This window comes from Microchirus variegatus (genome assembly GCF_963457635.1).
Source record: "Microchirus variegatus genome assembly, chromosome: 12".
In the NCBI taxonomy this organism is placed as follows: domain Eukaryota; kingdom Metazoa; phylum Chordata; class Actinopteri; order Pleuronectiformes; family Soleidae; genus Microchirus; species Microchirus variegatus.
The window spans coordinates 21,799,282-21,815,449 of NC_139813.1; the positions used below are offsets into that span (position 1 = coordinate 21,799,282).

A 16,168-nucleotide genomic window follows, 5' to 3' on the forward strand; every position below is an offset into this window, starting at 1 on the left:
TGCTCCAGTTCGACTGTAGGCGCGCTAAGCGGCGTTAAAGGAGCTAACGCAGCTAATGGAGCTAACTGGTAAACGGTGCCTGGACTCCGGTGCTGTGGCACGTAAACATGATTTCGCACGCACCTTTTTCCGGTCAGTCTTCATTGAAGCGCGTCATGCGTTAACAGTGACGCTGTTAGACATTGACAAGATTAGAAATAATGATTTTTATTTTTTGCTTTTGTCGAAGAACCAGGAAACCTGTATTCAGCTGTGCTAACATAATTGCACATGGGTTTTCATGGGTTTTCTAATCATCCAATAGCCTTCATTAGCATTTAGCCATTTTTAGCCATTAGCAAACACAATGTACCATTAGGTTTGCAGCTAGACTAGTCGTTTACCACATTAACGATGTATAGAGTGTATTTCTGATTAATTTAATGTTAGATTCATTGGATAAAATTTGCTTTTCCTTCAAAAATAAGGACATTTCTAAGTGACCCCAAATAATTGTGTTCTTTCTTCTTTGTGTGTTTCAGGGACAGCCCGTCGGTCAGTGTGACTTCAATACCCGACTGCTCTGCATAGAAAAGGAGATTATTTCTCCCAGGATGGAAAAGATGAAGATTGGACAGATCGACAAAACCAAGGAACCTTACAGCGTCAGAAATAAGCCGTTCTTTGACATCCAAGCGTCCCGAAAGGTAACGTGAACAGAGGCTTTCTTTCTTTTCTTTACCTTTTCAATGCCTTTCTTCCACAGGTGTCATAATCTCTTTTTCTACATCTCACACAGAGACGTACAAAGACTCTTGTCCCAGTTATCTCTCTGTGTGTGTGTTTTTAGGCCAACAATTTTAGGCAAATTCTGCCCCAGAAGAATCTGCTGGTGTCGTTAAAAAGAAAAAAAAGAATGTGCAGTCTTGGCCAGATTAAAGAAACATGCCCCCGAGGGATTAGGCATAGCATCTTCATAGACGTTTTATGGCACAGTGCTAAAAGTTAAAAGCTCACAACATGTTCTCACCCCTTTATTCAGGAGAGAGCATTAATTAGCCCACTTTGGTTGTGGAGGAGTGGACCAGATCATTACTTACTAAGACACTGCAGGGACCTTCACAGTTTGGTTTCAGTGAAGGCGTGTGGTCGGTTTCCATTTCCACTAATTCGTCTGGAGTTCAGCTGTTTTCAAGTCTGTTTATTTTCTGTAAATGCAGATCAGAAAAGTCTTCAAGTTGAGCTTTGGATTGAGATTTTACCCTTATTTTCAGAAACCCCAGACCACGCTGGTCGGCATCCATTTTGCATTGATGCTGTGTTTTTTTCATTTCTCACCATTCGAAAAACAGATGTTTCCTCTTCTTCGCTTCTTCCAACGGTTTCTCTGTCTAAAATAGTGCTATCGCTGCCTCGATCTTATAGCTAGTACCTGTCTCGAGTTCTGTGTGTAGTGTTGAGACTTTGTTAGACCTCCAGATTCGGCGGCCCTGATCTTGCAAGGCTGGTTTTCCCACTAAAAGGCAACAGGGGGAGTGGAGCCAGACCCCTAAATCCCCCCCATGACAACACATTTAACCATCAAAATGACCCTAAAGCTGTTAAATTCGGGTAAAAACCCTGCAAAGCTCTGCTTTAAATGCGAATATTTTCTCGTTTCCTTGCTCCAACATCATCATTTCAAGGTTTGCAAAAACACTGATGAACATTTTCAGACAATAATAGTGAGTTGCAGATCGAAACACTTGTGGAAGCTTAGGAACAGAAAGCATCGTTGTGCGGTTTCCTCTCCATTGAATGGTCGTACACGTGCCTTTAGCCTTGACCATGAATCTCTGCTTGCCTGTGTGTGTGTGTGTGTGTGTGCGTGTGTGTCTGCTTATATAAGTCTTCATTGTCTGACTTGGTAAATTTAAAGATTTTATTGGACCTTGCATCGCCCCTGGCACTGCTGTAATTTGCTCGATAAAGCCGAGTGTAAAATGAAATTTTCATGTTAATACAGTTCCCTTTCCCCCCTCGGCCTTTCTGTTTGACATGGGGAATATGCACACGGTATATTTCACCTTCCCCTTTAATACGTGTCAACGTCACGTATTGAATTATCTCAGCTCAGGTTGGAGCAACTGCGCTGTGTTTACAGGGTGAAGACAACAACAGTAGTAGCTGCTCTGCTCTTCCTCCTCTAAGGCCCACACTCGTGTCTTAATATCAAATCTGTGGGAGGTCAGAGCACATTAACTCCATGTTCTGCCCAGGCCAAGATCAGTCAGACTCTTTGGTGCTGCACACATTCCCAAATGATCAAAGTGTGTGTGGAAGGGGGTGAAGTATGAGACGTGTCTTGTGTTCCCCTGCCAACGGTGAACTCTGACTGTGCCGAATTCTTGCTATGAATGGTGTGATTTATCTCTGATCAAACCCCTGCGCTACCCACTCCCCTTTAAAAAAAACCTTTAAACCTTTAAAAGACCTCGCTTCCCCCGCTCTTCTTGGGTTCACGTCGACGAAGAGTCTCTCAAAATGAAGTCGCTGGAACTCTGAGTGCTCTATTGTGTCCTTCAGTGGCCATCTGCTCCCCATACAGTCATAGCTCTGTTGTATGGGACATTAGAAGAGGGAGGAAACGGGAATCCGTCTCATTAATTCATAGCAGCACAAGCATCCACTGCACGGCACGTCGAGCAGAAATTCCTTGTGGGGATATTTCAGTCACAGGCTGGGGTTGTATGATTGCTTTTGTTTGTTGCTAGGCTGCTGGTTTTCATCTCCGACACTTGCACATTAATTCCGTCATTTCCCCACCAATGGGGTTCATTTATTCTTTTCTTTCCTCGTCCACTTGTCCAATTATCGCACAAAGACCTCTTTTTGTGTCGCTGAACTTTCACATGAGGATGACCAGATAATAATTTTTTGGGAATTTCCTTCTTGTGCTAGGTTGAATGGACGTTTTGACTTGGTAGCACCTGTTTTTCAGCGTATTGCATGTAGCAGCTAGGTTGTGGTGTTACTATTTCAACTGTACGATTTGTTGACATTATTCATTCTTTTAATTTATATAAAAGGGACTGTGTACAGTGAAAATATACATTATACCATCTTATGTACTGTACTAGCTTATAGCTTAGGGCTAATACGCATCTGCAGACATTAGCAGGTCAGAACGACACAAAAGTCATCACGTAATACAAGAAAAACAACATTTAAACCTGCTGGACGCGATAGCAACAGTTAACGGCATCAACTTTAGCGCGTTTCCATGACGACTGACCTGAAAAAGACGCGTTTGACGTCATGTTTACGTGACTCCGGATTGTTAAAATTAATTTCGTTTAATGAACAGATCGCTCCAGTTCTACTGTAGGTGTGCTAACCAGCGATAATGCAGCTAACGTAGCTAACTGGTAAACGGTGCCTGGACGGTGTCGCATGACGCATGTCTTTTTCCGGTTAGTCGTCATGGAAATGCGGCATGTGTTAATTTGCGTTAATTTGCGTTCATGTGCGCTAACCTAGTGCCCAGCACTAGTTAGTACACAGCAGAAAAGTATGTTTTGGATGTATGCTTGTCAAAAATATGAAACAATATTAAGACAGTGTCAAAATCAGTCTTTAATCAGACGTTTTCAAGTTGTTTTTCAAATGCACACAAAAAAAAAAGAATTCAAGCTCAATCAAACTGAAATATGAATGTTATGTGAAACAATTTGCCAACTTTAATTTTAATTAACTTAATTTGTAGGTTTTAACCGATTTATTTCATGCTTTGGTGGAGGCCATTCTGTTTAAAAAATGTTTCAGACCATGCATAGAACAATCTTTATATTTCCTCCAGTGTCTGCCAATAATGAAAATGAATAGTTTTTTTGGTCCAGAATTTCCACTTTGTTACCACAGCCACTCAAGACGTCTCATGGCTTTTTAATCCGCGACTGATGTCAACAAGATCCTACTTACAGTCACTTACAGTAAATAAGGTTGTTGCGTTCATTGCCTGCCAGGAATCTGCGGAATTTAAATTGCATGTCATAAAAAAACACGGAATTTACCAAGCAGAATTGTCACGCCACATAAACAAATCAAAAAAATGAATTTTCATCACAGAGAAGCGACATTGATGCCACCGTCACAGCCTGGGGGGGTATAAACATTGAATGGAGCTTATCATAGCTGAAAACAAGTTGATTGCTGTTGTGACAGAATGCCTTGAAACCATTTTTTAAAGCAGATTACTCCCTGCAGAGTGATTAAAAAACGTCTCATCTGACTCTGTCACCCTACAGGAAAACGTGTTAGTAACCACTTTACTAGATGTGATGAAAATTAGGTTTTAAATCGGGTAAAATTCTGTGACTGTGGGGGCGTGGCCACTGTAGCCATTACTCAAGAGGGGTTCGTCAGTGTTTGTAAATATTACCATAGGTGCTCTGATAGCATGTAGAGAAGTGGCATTTTCACAATTTTGCTGGCATTTTATAGACATATTGCTAGTGCTGGGCGTGTTAACGGCATAAGTGTTAACGCACAACGCTTTTCTGCGACGACTGACCTGGAAAAAGACGCAAGTGACGTCATGTTTTCGTGCCGCGGCGCCGTTAGCTGTGTTAGGTCCTTTAGCACCATTAGCGCACTGATGTTTTTACCTCCCCGTAGAGTGATTAAAAAGTATTTTGTCTGGCTCTGTCACCCTACAGGAAAACGTGTTAGTAACCACATCACCAGATATGATGAAAATTAGGTTTTAAATCGTGTAAAATTCAGCCTCATTTTCCGCTCTATGACTGTGGGGGGCGTGGACACTGCAGCCATTACTCAAGTGGGGTTCGTCAGTTTTTGTAAATATTAGCGTAAACCCTTTGATTGTTTCATTTTAACGACGTACGCGATCGTTCAAAAGTTTGAGGTCACTTAGAAATGTCCTTATTTTTGAAGGAAAAGCACTTTTTTTTAATGAATCGAACCTTAAAGTAATCAGAAATACACTCTATACATTGTTAATGTGGTAAACGACTATTCCAGCTGCAAATGTCTGGTTTTTAATGGAATATGTACAAAGGTGTATAGAGGCCCGTTTCCAGTGTTCTAATGGTACATTGTGTTTGCTAATTAGACACTAAAATCATTATTTCTAATCTTGTCAATGTCTTGACTATATTTTCTATTCATTTTGCAACTCTTTTGATGAATAAAAGTGTGACTTTTAATGGAAAACACACAAAAATTGTACAGGTGACCCCAAACTTTTGAACAACAGTGTATAAGTCAGAAGTCCTCCACCTTCTCTCGCTCCAGCCTCACACAGCAGAAGTCTACTCCTCTTTCTCTTCTTCTGTTCTTCTGAACCACAGGCAGTTTGTGTGTAGGAGCAGGTGCAGTGACTCACACACTTTATTATTATTTTTTTTACTCCTTTCTATCTAAGATCAATGTCTCTTATATTCAGGCATTTACATCCTCCATATTGAAACATCCACAAGATACAAATATTATCAAAATCCAATCATCGCCCAACATCCTCTCAAACCTCTTCGCAGTATCACAGAGAAATACTGTTGATGAAATTCTATTTTCTGGGTTTATTGTTTACCGTCCAACGTGTATGGAATATCTATTCCTACACACACACACACACACTGCAATTTACACCCAATTTTAATGCTGCTCACGTTTCCATTTTTTGGCTGTGAACAAACCCTTGGTGTATTAACAATAATAGCATTAATATTGATAACATAATTATATAGCTTTTGCTCACAAAGGACACATATAAAGAAAACGAAACAATCAAATTCATGGTAATAACACCTACTCTTTGCCAACAAGGGAATTAGTTATGTGTTGCCTGCTGGCACAGCACATTAAAAACGCACAGCACGGCAAAGTTGAGAATTCGGCCGTACGTACGAGATGAAATTTGTCTCTCTTTGTCAGCGATGGACGCTGGTAAAGAGTGTATTTGAGAATCGCTCTCAGGGAATGTGGAATTCAGTGAAGACTTAGACTTCTGGTCATTTTCTTGCTCGGTGAACACAAGGTGGAAATTGGCAATTTGGCAAAAAATGTAGAAATTCATATTCCCCTCCTGAATCGCACGGAGTTTCGAGGCTACCATGAGCCGATGATGATATTCACAATTTCCCTAGAAAGTGGGTTTAACGCGTCAAAAAAAAAAACTCAGACTCAAACTTTTTTTTTTAATGTATGGACATTTGAAGCTGTTTGTTTGTGTTCGGCTGCAATGAATAGATTAGTCAACACACATTTTCTAAACCAAATTAGTCATTTAATTAAACAACAGCACACTGAGCGATGAGGTGACAATCCGAATAATTGCTAGTTGCAATAATAAACCTTGTTTTTTCTTCCACCATCTGCATGCTTTAAATATGCGTACTGCTCTTGATGTTGTTGTTTGTTTCAGTACCAAATAGTACTTTAAACGTCTACACCTTGTTTGAGGAAGCTGCACATAACGGTAATTAAATGTCACTCACGATGTATCCAGATTTAATTAACTCTCAGTTTTACATTAAATATACAAATTAATGGTCTTAATCTGTCTTTGCCCTGTACAGAATGTCTAATATCCCTTTCTCGTTCATCACGGCTGTAGAAAATATTATAACCTTAGCTGAATAGTTCTGCCCCCCCCACCCCCCGTTATGAGATTAATAATTTTTAAGTGACCTCGGGGCTTCACCCAGCAACTCCCATGAGTCCAGGGTAAAAAAGATTGAGATTGAAATTGGATGGAACTGAACTGAAAAAGTATTTACCTTTATATATACTTTTTTTAAATTGCAGTCTTTTTCACGGAACTTGAACCTAATAATCACAGCAGTAGAGATTGAGGTTTAGTGGACGTAGCGAATACTTGAGACGCAGAGAGAATCGATTTTCTTGAGAATGTAAATAGTGGTAATGGAAAAGAACGTATTACTCGTGCAGTTTGGGGGTAAAAAAATCAGTCTTCGGTGGGCAGCGCGGTGTTGTAGAATTTATTCATAAAGTCAGGTGTTATGTAAATTCTCTGCGACTGGTGAAGAATGAAATAGAGAACTTCTGCCGGCCGACAAAGGTTTTTATTTTCGTTGCTAGGAAAAGGTCAATCTTCACAAGAGTGATCCTAGCTGGACAAAGACTCCACTTTTATACCTGAGCAACTCCCCTTTCGCATTCCTCCAATAGACGAAGAGTATTCATTTCCAGGCGGTGTTTTCACACCTCTTTGTCTACTATAGGTATCGGGGAGCCGACTCCCTGCGGATGTTGTGGGCAGGTATAGGGTTGATTGGCAGTTGTAGCTCTGAGACAGAGAAATTGAATTTACCATTTCACAGGCTACTCTTGTTAAACGTGCACGGAATTTCTAACTTCTCAGTTTCTGCGTAATTGGTTCCAAAAGCACAGCTAACATAAATACATTATTGTAAAATAAGAAGCCAAGAAGGTGCAGTCTAACCACTGCAAACGACAACTGACGTACCACAACGGCACGTCCTCGATGATTTTGCAATCGGAGCCGAAAGCATCCAGTTGCTAACGCCTGCCGACGCACGCTAACGTAAACATTAGCTGATCTAATGTAGCTTACTAGGGATGCAGCTATCGCAATATTTGTGTAAATGAGTGTTCTGCCGATTATTCCTCAATTTTCTGCACCTATTCTTTATCCTTATCCCTGCAAAGACACACATCCTTTCTCCATGTTTACGTTTCCAGACGAGTGCACACCTTTTATGTTTGCTCTCTTAAAGGGCAGCTGCGTATAAATTAACTGTCAAGTGTAGCTGTTGCAGGGTTCACCATCACAGCGCTCCTCATGTGTACACAGGGGGGTCATAGTGTCTGAAGGCAAAGGCGTGAGAGTCATAAAAACACTCGATATCCTCTCCTAACCTTCCTCTCCAGCGCTCCATTCTACCTAAATTCCAATTCTCCTTTTGACGTTTTACCTCGAGACCTACTGTATGATGAATCTCGCTGTTCGTGTCGGAGCAGGTTTGCAGTGACCCGGGCAAGAAAAGAAAGTAACTCCTCCCTCAGAGCAGTTCTCATTAGTGAAGTGCTGTCAGTCTGCAGTTTCCTTGTTTGCTCAGCTGACCTCACACCTCTGTCAGCTGAGGAGTCTCTTACCTGTGAGAGAAGGGGAAAAGCAACACCCCTGGTCTCCACCAGCTCTGTCTCTCTTATATGTGGGTGCTTATGGTGCTGGGCTGAATCTGAGCTTCATATCTGGGTCAGAAGTAATTCCACTTCTGCGGAAGCAAGTAAAATACACATTTTTTTTAGTGCTGGGCACGTTAACGAAGTTCAAGTTAACGCATGGCGCGTTTCAATAATGACTGACCGGAAAAAGACGTGCGTGACGTCATGTTTACGTGACTCCCGATTTGTTAAAATGAGTCTCTAAATTAACGCTAAACTGTTAAAACAGAGGCACACGTACGCAGTACACAGGTACACTGGTTATTTGTTGTGCTGCTCTTTTTCTACTAAACAGACCGCTCCAGTTCGTCTGTAGGCGCGCTAACGGCGCTAAAGGAGCTAATGCAGCTAACGGAGCTAACTGGTATATGGTGCCTGGACTCCTTACTTGCATTACTCTAGAGACTCATTTTAACAATCGGGAGTCACGTAAACATGGCATCGCGCGCGTCTTTTTCCTTTCAGTCGTCATGGAAACGCGTCATGCATTAACGTTGACGTCGTAAAAACAAATGTCCATTGTCAAATATCTTCAAATTAAGATGATCAAGTCTATCTGTTTCAGACGACTGTGTGTTTCACCCAGTGACATTGCCGCCCTGCACACAGGAAGTGTTTTTTTAAATGTCAAGACAGAAGTAAGGGGCAGCGTTATGCTAACGAAGTGGGTTGGCTGCAAGGAAACACCCACGTTCCAGTGCTACCAAAAAAAGAACTACATTGTTCTGCTTGCGAGGGGATATACACTTCCTGTCCCCACCTACCCCTGCACTGATGCTGCATACACACAGACGCTCCCTCACTCAGGTCTGATAGTATTGCTTGACAGCGGACGCAGCATACACATAATGCTATCCCTCTCCACAAAGGCCAAAGAAAAACTCTCACACTGCAGCTTTAACGATGTTATTTACAGTCCTACGTCGAGCGTAAAATCTGCCCTGCTGACCTGCTAGAACCTACCGTATTTCATTAGTTTCGTGGCGTACAGTTGAAGATTGCGTTAAGCATTTCATCTTTGAAAACACACTGTGATAAACCTATCATCGCTCCACACCTCTGGCCTCGGTGAATCCTCCACAGCTAAATTCACGAAAAAAAAAAAGCTTCACTTCATCACCTGCGCCGTCGTCTCAGCATCTCTCTCTCTCTGCTCTTGCACCCACTCACAGAGGGAAGCATGTTGACTGTTGTGTAAGGGCTCATGCTGGTTGGAGGAACACACGACATGGACTCGATGACTAATGTTTGTTTACCTCGGTTGCTTTGAGGATTTTTTTTCAAGTTTTCTCCAAAGCCTCCAAGACATTATGCAACGACTGATGATTAATGACAGATCTATAAGGTAAAGGTCGGGCAGTATGAAGTGTAGCAGCTCCTTTTGTTTGTTCTTGACGCACTCAAGGTAAGGAACATGCGCCCTTTGGGTGAGGTTAGCAAGTCTTCAGATTAGGGATACAACAGTTGTTCTGTTAATCGTCGATTATTATCATAATCCATTCATTCTGATTTTTCAGCTTCTTAAAAGTGAATATTTTCTGGTTTCTTTGCTCCATATAACAATAAGTACTCAATCAACTATTTTGCCCCCATGATGATATCACACAAATTGCCCTCCAATTTCTCTAAGTAATAAATCTGTCCAGCTTACAGAAAATATGAAATCTACATCCATTTTTAATGTTCAATTACCCCTGTGCTCTAGTCGAGTCAAAGTGAACCTCTTACTACTCTACCGTTTTTGCTATATTTACTTCTTAAACACGAATTCCCCTCTTTGAGAAAACAATCTCCATTGTAACTGATAACAAAACATAATCTTACATCCTCTTAACCATAGCCTTTTTGCAGTATGTTTTATCAATACAGAACAATTTCTCAAATTTATTTGCAGGATTCTCCTCTGGGAAATTACGCCTCTGCATCTAGATTTTTTATTATTTGCTTGCAAATCCCTACTACACTTAGAAAATAATAAGATTTTTTTTTGAGAGAACGTTCAAACAGAAAATGTAAATCTTCTATTTGAACAGGATAGTCGATCAGTCAATGCACCGTTTTTTCTAAAAGCAGGCTATATGTGATAATGCAAAAGGTTTGAATCCGTGTATTGAATTGAGGATGCTTCTATCCTGCACATTCACCACCCCCTGCTTTAAAATAATAGAGTATCTGACACAGACGATCACTGTCTCTGTCATTCATGTGCTAAAGGGCAACGCTGGACATTGTCTGGCACTGACTATGCCAAGGTCATATTATGAGAAAACTGGACATGGTCCGCCTGCATTTGGAGCCGAGTGAAGGAGCTCTCTCATGGTTGTTGCCTCTCCACACTGGGTGTCTGTCTGCTGTCTATGTAAATGTGTCTGGGTTTGTGGGCTGTGACAGCCACAAATGCACTTCTCAGCGCTGCTGTACGTTTGGAGCTGTCGGTTTATCTTTTTCTGGCTGGAAATGTGTCAAACTAGCGGCGGCGGCGGCCGTGTTCTAGCTTAAGCGCTGGCAAAAGTCCCATCCATCCATCCATCCCTCCTGTGTGATATATACATTTTATGCTATTGCATATATTGTTAATTTTAGTAAATTTAATCAATTTCTAATGACTAAAACGGTCTTAATCAAAGTGAAAATGAACCCATTTTTCCATATTAGTCATGTCTATGGTTTTAGTAAGGACCGAACAATTTATAATTTTCAAATCCATCATCTACCGCTATTGCGGGGGCTGCTGTGCCTATCTCAGCTGACATTGGGCGTTAGGCGGGGTACACCATGGACAGTTCGCCAGTCCATCACAGGGCCACATATAGAGACAAACAACCATTCACTCTCACACCTATGGTCAATTTAATTCAATTCACCTAATCCCCATATTGCATGTTTTTGGACTGTGGGAGGAAGTCGGAGAACCTGGAGAAAACCCACACACACACAGGGATAACATGCAAACTCCTTGCAGAAAGGCACTTGTTCCGAAGTTGTTCCAAATGGGGCTCGAACCCATAAACCCAGGTCTTCTTGCTGCAAAGGCAAGAGTGCTAACCACTACACCAACCATGGGCCCCATTTTCAAATCAAAATCACAATTTTGATTCACATATCTCACCCAGGGGTTTATACCTCACTGTTAATGGCTTCAGTTATGCTAATCCACATTTTCATATTCTACCAGAAGGGGTGAGAACATGGAGAAGTTAATATTTTGATGGTGAATCCTGCTGTGGTGTTCGTGTATCATATTTCAAATCTATTATGCCGTAAATATTGAACTTTTTTTTTTTTAAATTAAAAAAAAGTATTGCATATCAAATCACAGTCGCAATATCTGTCAGAAAAAATGGCCGTCGGATATCCTCACCTAATTGTTCAGTCCTAGTTATAGGCAGCTAACTTTTTGGGGAAGAAAAGGTTTGTAGAGAATTTCACCCAATATCACATCTTGGTCAATTTGTACCCGGCCCTAACTTTCATAACCAGGTCCATGATAAGTCGGTGTCCTGCAGGTTTGTAGTGAGAGGACAAAAGTAACTCGTCTCTAACAGCAGTTCTAATTAGCCGAGTGCTGTCAGTCTCCAGCATCCTTGTTGCTCACTGACCTCACACCTCTCTGTCAGTTGTTGAGTCTCCAGCTGTCGGAGATAGAAAAGTGACTGCGTGTGTCTTTTTTGGTGGAAAAAGTAAAATTCATACTTTGGTATTGGACTGTGAATCTCTGGGTTTTATATCTGAGACAATGGTGGAATTTAAATTGAAACCATTGATTTTCAAGACATGTTTTTCTGTACTTGATATCCTAGTTTTTATACTTGCATTACATTTTCTGTTCATTTTGTTTGAAATATTAACACAAACAGTATTTTGAGAGAGCAATGTAATCGTTTATGAATGGAAAAAACGTGTTGCACCCGCCATTGTATTGGAGAATTATTGATTTAAAAATATGTTTATTATCGGTGTAGCCAGGGAAATCAAGGCACCCGAAACCGAACCTCGAATTACACTATTAAAATCGACCTGTTACATACTAATGCTCCACAGATTTTTAAGAACCCACAACTCAATTTCACGCTCTGCCCCTGTTATTCCTCACCCCGCGGGCCTGTTCTCGTCGTGTGCCATCCGTTATTGGTTTAATCTCGCATAATGTTAACGTCTCTGTTCATCTTTTTTCCCCCTGTCATCGCGAATGAGAGTGTAAAATTAAATCTTAATCGTGTTTAACACAAAAGGAGCGAGATCCACGGGAAAAAGACACATCTTTTTAAGGACGTTTAACTAGACTGCGTGCACCCTTGCTTGACTCTGGACCAGTCAGTGGTTCGGCAGCCCTGCCCGCACACTATGATGTGGGCTTTTTGTTTAATGGGGAGCTGCACCGAAGGCTTCACAGGACCATTCACATTAGGCTTTGAAAGCAGCCACCAGCAACATCCCCATGGTCTGACTGGAATATCAATCTATCCTCGCCGCCTTTGATTCAGACCGCCGTCACCTAAGCCTCCTCATAGCACTGAGCAGGAGCAGACGGCAGGCAAATCCGAAGGCTTTCAGGAAGGGAAGGTGAACGGCGTCGGCTCAGGTGTCTTAAAGTAAATCTGGGGATTTTTGGCAAAAGAAAATGAGAGTCACACTATTGCTATTGTGAAGCAGAGCGTGTTGCTCTGTGCTGCACACACACACACACACACACACACGCTCTGCATAGTCAATTTAGACTAGACTATAAAGTATACATATATAAGTATACACTACTGTTCAAAAGTTTGGAGTCACTTTCAAATATATTTTTGAAGGAAAAGCACATTTTTTTCAATGAATCTAACATTAAATGAATCAGAAATACACTCTATACTCGACTATTCTAGCTAATGAATATCGACGTGTTCTAATGGTACATTGCGTTTGCTAATCACATTAGAAGGCTATTGGATGATTAGAAAACCCTTGTGCGATGGTGTTGGCACATCTGAAAACAGTTTTGTTGGTTCTTTGACGAAAGGGCAAAATCATTATCATCCTTATTTCTAATCTTGTAAATGTCTTGACTATATTTTCTATTCATTTTACAACTCTTTTGATGAAATAAGTGTGACTTTTAATGGATTGTATAGGTGACCCCAAACTTTTGAACGGTAGTGTACCTCATAAGAAGCATCTAATATGTGGAGCGTCTATTATTAGAAGGTAGCAATACCAGCAGATATTAAGTTGTTGGACTTCATATGTAGAAGTGAGTAAATTTAAGAGGTTTCTTGAATGCATCTTTTTCTCTGCACACTATGAACCCTGCATTATTTCTTACTAGCTCTCGAATATCTAGCGCATTTTTTGCCGACTCTTTTGATGAATAAAAGTGTGACTTTTAATGGAAAACCCCCAAAAATTGTATAGGTGACCCCAAACAATCTCACTTTTTTATCACATGGTCATGAATTTAAGGGCTATTTAATCTACATTAACTTAAAAGATGCCATATGTAAGAATGTGGCCAAAAACCGTTTAATTCAAATTTTTTAGGTTTGAAATTTTAGGTTTTGTTTTTAGATGTAACTGGCAACCCGTGGTTGCTCGGCTGCTGAGACTCTACTGACTGCAATGATTGGTAGATGGCGGTAGGTGGCGCCACATGCCAAAACATGATTTCAAAACATAAACATGATTTGCAGTCTGCAAAATATTTTTTTAATGCAAATATTTTGGCTGTACTGTTGTTGTTGGTGAGTTTGTTTGTTTGTTATATGAACATTATTCCTGAGTCTCTGTGACATATTTTTTATATTTTATGAGGATTTTATGGTCAGTTGCTTTAGATTTATTACATAATGCACCTTTAAATGTAAAATGATGTTAAGTCAATTTGAAGTGATTTCACTCCTCATTCTCTTGATTCGTCAGTGATATTGTACAATTTTCTTGAGTTTAAGCTAGATTGTAAAAACAGAATGTTGAGGTGAGATTGTTTTGCTGCTGCTGAACCTGCAAAATCGTCATTTCTTGAATATGATACGTATCGTATTGTGGTTCTTGGTCTCCTCCTTCCATTGCCCCCATGAACGAAATACTTTTTCATATGTTTATGACCACCCCAGAATTGATGGCGAGTAATTTTGCCCGTCTGATTGGCGGATAAAAAATGCTCTTTCTCTGTAGAAGACAGAAGACGATCACCCGTGAGCGGTAGGGAAGGTGAATTGCGTACTTCATGTCATATCAGTGCTTCTATCGAAACGCTTTCATTCATCTTTGTGTCCTTCCGGTGAAATGAGCCCGACTATGAATCACTGCAAAGGGAAATAGTTTGACTTCCATCACCCCGGCATTCTTGTCACACTTCTGAAGGGGGTGGGGGGGTGGAGAGCATGGTAGTGGTTGATTTGTTTCCCCCAGCACCTCTGCTGTCCCGTCTCTGCCCCGCAGTGTCCAATGAAGGCCTGAACTCTTAATGGGGCTCTGCTGTTCGCCTCCGCCTACACAACACTACTGAACCAGGCCCCAGCTTTGTGTTTTTCCTTCCTAAAGAGGGTTTTACCATGAAAAGCAAGGTCAACGCTTTTTCCTCTCCACGTTTATCGCTCCGAGGAACTTCCTTACTGTAGGAGGATGTGTGAGTGGAAGTCTTCTTTCTTCTCTCATCTTTCCCTCCAAGGTTCACTGTACTCGATGGAAGGTGGTGGGTGGGTGTGCTAAGATGGCAGGAGAACTGAAATGGAACTCCCATATCTCACCCGCCTACGTGCCGTTCCCTCATAAAAGGCACCGTTTCTTTTTAGTCTGGCTATCTGCCTTCTCCGTGTCAGCGTGATTGTCGAGCTCCGTGTGATCTGCTCTGACTCATTCCCGGCGTTCTGGAAAGCCGCGATGAAGCGGATAGAGAGGATAGAGAGCTCACTCTTTTGTTGTTGCTCGAGACAAATGTATGCAGTGTCGAGGGGTGGCGGCCGATGTCGACGGCGATTACAACGTGTGATTGACTTCTGCCGGTCAGCTCTGTTTAAATTGAAAAGAAAAACAAGATGTAGCCGTAAAAATAGAGCTGAAACAATTATTTTGGTAATCGATTAATCGGTTTTAAGCTTTTTTCATGATTAAAACAAGATGTCTGATTGTTTTAGCTTCTTAAAAGTGACTATTTTCTGGTTATTTTGCTCCATAAAACAAAGAAATCAAAACAAACGAAACTGATCAACGTTTTTTTAAAGCATTTTCTGATATTTTATGGACGTTAGTTGGAGCTCTAATACAACACAAATTCATGGAGTTTTAAAGTTATTGTACTAGTGGTCTGTTCTGGGTGAGTTCATTATTTATGAAGTCCTGTGGCCCGCGGGGGGAAAGGAAGTAGTCTGAGTCAGTTGGTGCATGTTTTTTAGGCTCCTCTATCTCCTGCCAGAGGGCAAGAGGGAGAACAGACCGTGGTGAGGTCTGTGATGAGTCCTGGACGACTCTTGGGGACTTCCAGAGGCACCGCTGTGTGTTTAAAGTCCTGCAGGCTGGAGAGCTTGCACCCCTGTGATGCTACACTGTACATCGCCGGGTCTGTGCGGGTCTCAACACCAGGTGGTGAGGCAGCCTGTCAGCAGCAGCCTCTATTGATGTATGTATACAGTGAATAATTTTAAATGGGAAGTGCTGCAGAAACGTTGCCGGTAGCTTTTATGGATAGGGATAAAACACTCGTCACTGTGGTGTCCATGTTTTTCCATGAGAGTAAATGATCTTGTTAAGGTATCGATTGCAAACTGTTAGTCTTCAACATGCGGCCTGCGGGCACACATGTTAATGGTAAAAGAAATTTCAGGTTGTTCATTATATGTTTTATACATATATATAAAACATTAAATGTAAAACAAAGGGACCAGTGTTTGTAAAACCTTGAAATTAGGTTCTCGAAAGTCACATTTTGTCGACAAACCAAAATGATTAAGTTTGAATGATTTCTTTGTTATTTGGAGCAAAGAAACAAGGAAAATATTCC

General features: G+C 41.2%; 1 protein-coding gene across 1 annotated transcript in view; it reads left to right on the top strand.

Moving 5' to 3' along the window:
• The window catches only part of rngtt (RNA guanylyltransferase and 5'-phosphatase), a 92,761-nt gene that overhangs the window by 40,496 nt on the left and 36,097 nt on the right, over window positions 1-16,168 (top strand). Inside the window, exon 11 of the mRNA XM_083899177.1 lies at window positions 522-686. Within this exon, the coding sequence (XP_083755303.1) occupies window positions 522-686 (165 nt within the window). The remainder of the gene's footprint in view (window positions 1-521; window positions 687-16,168) is intronic.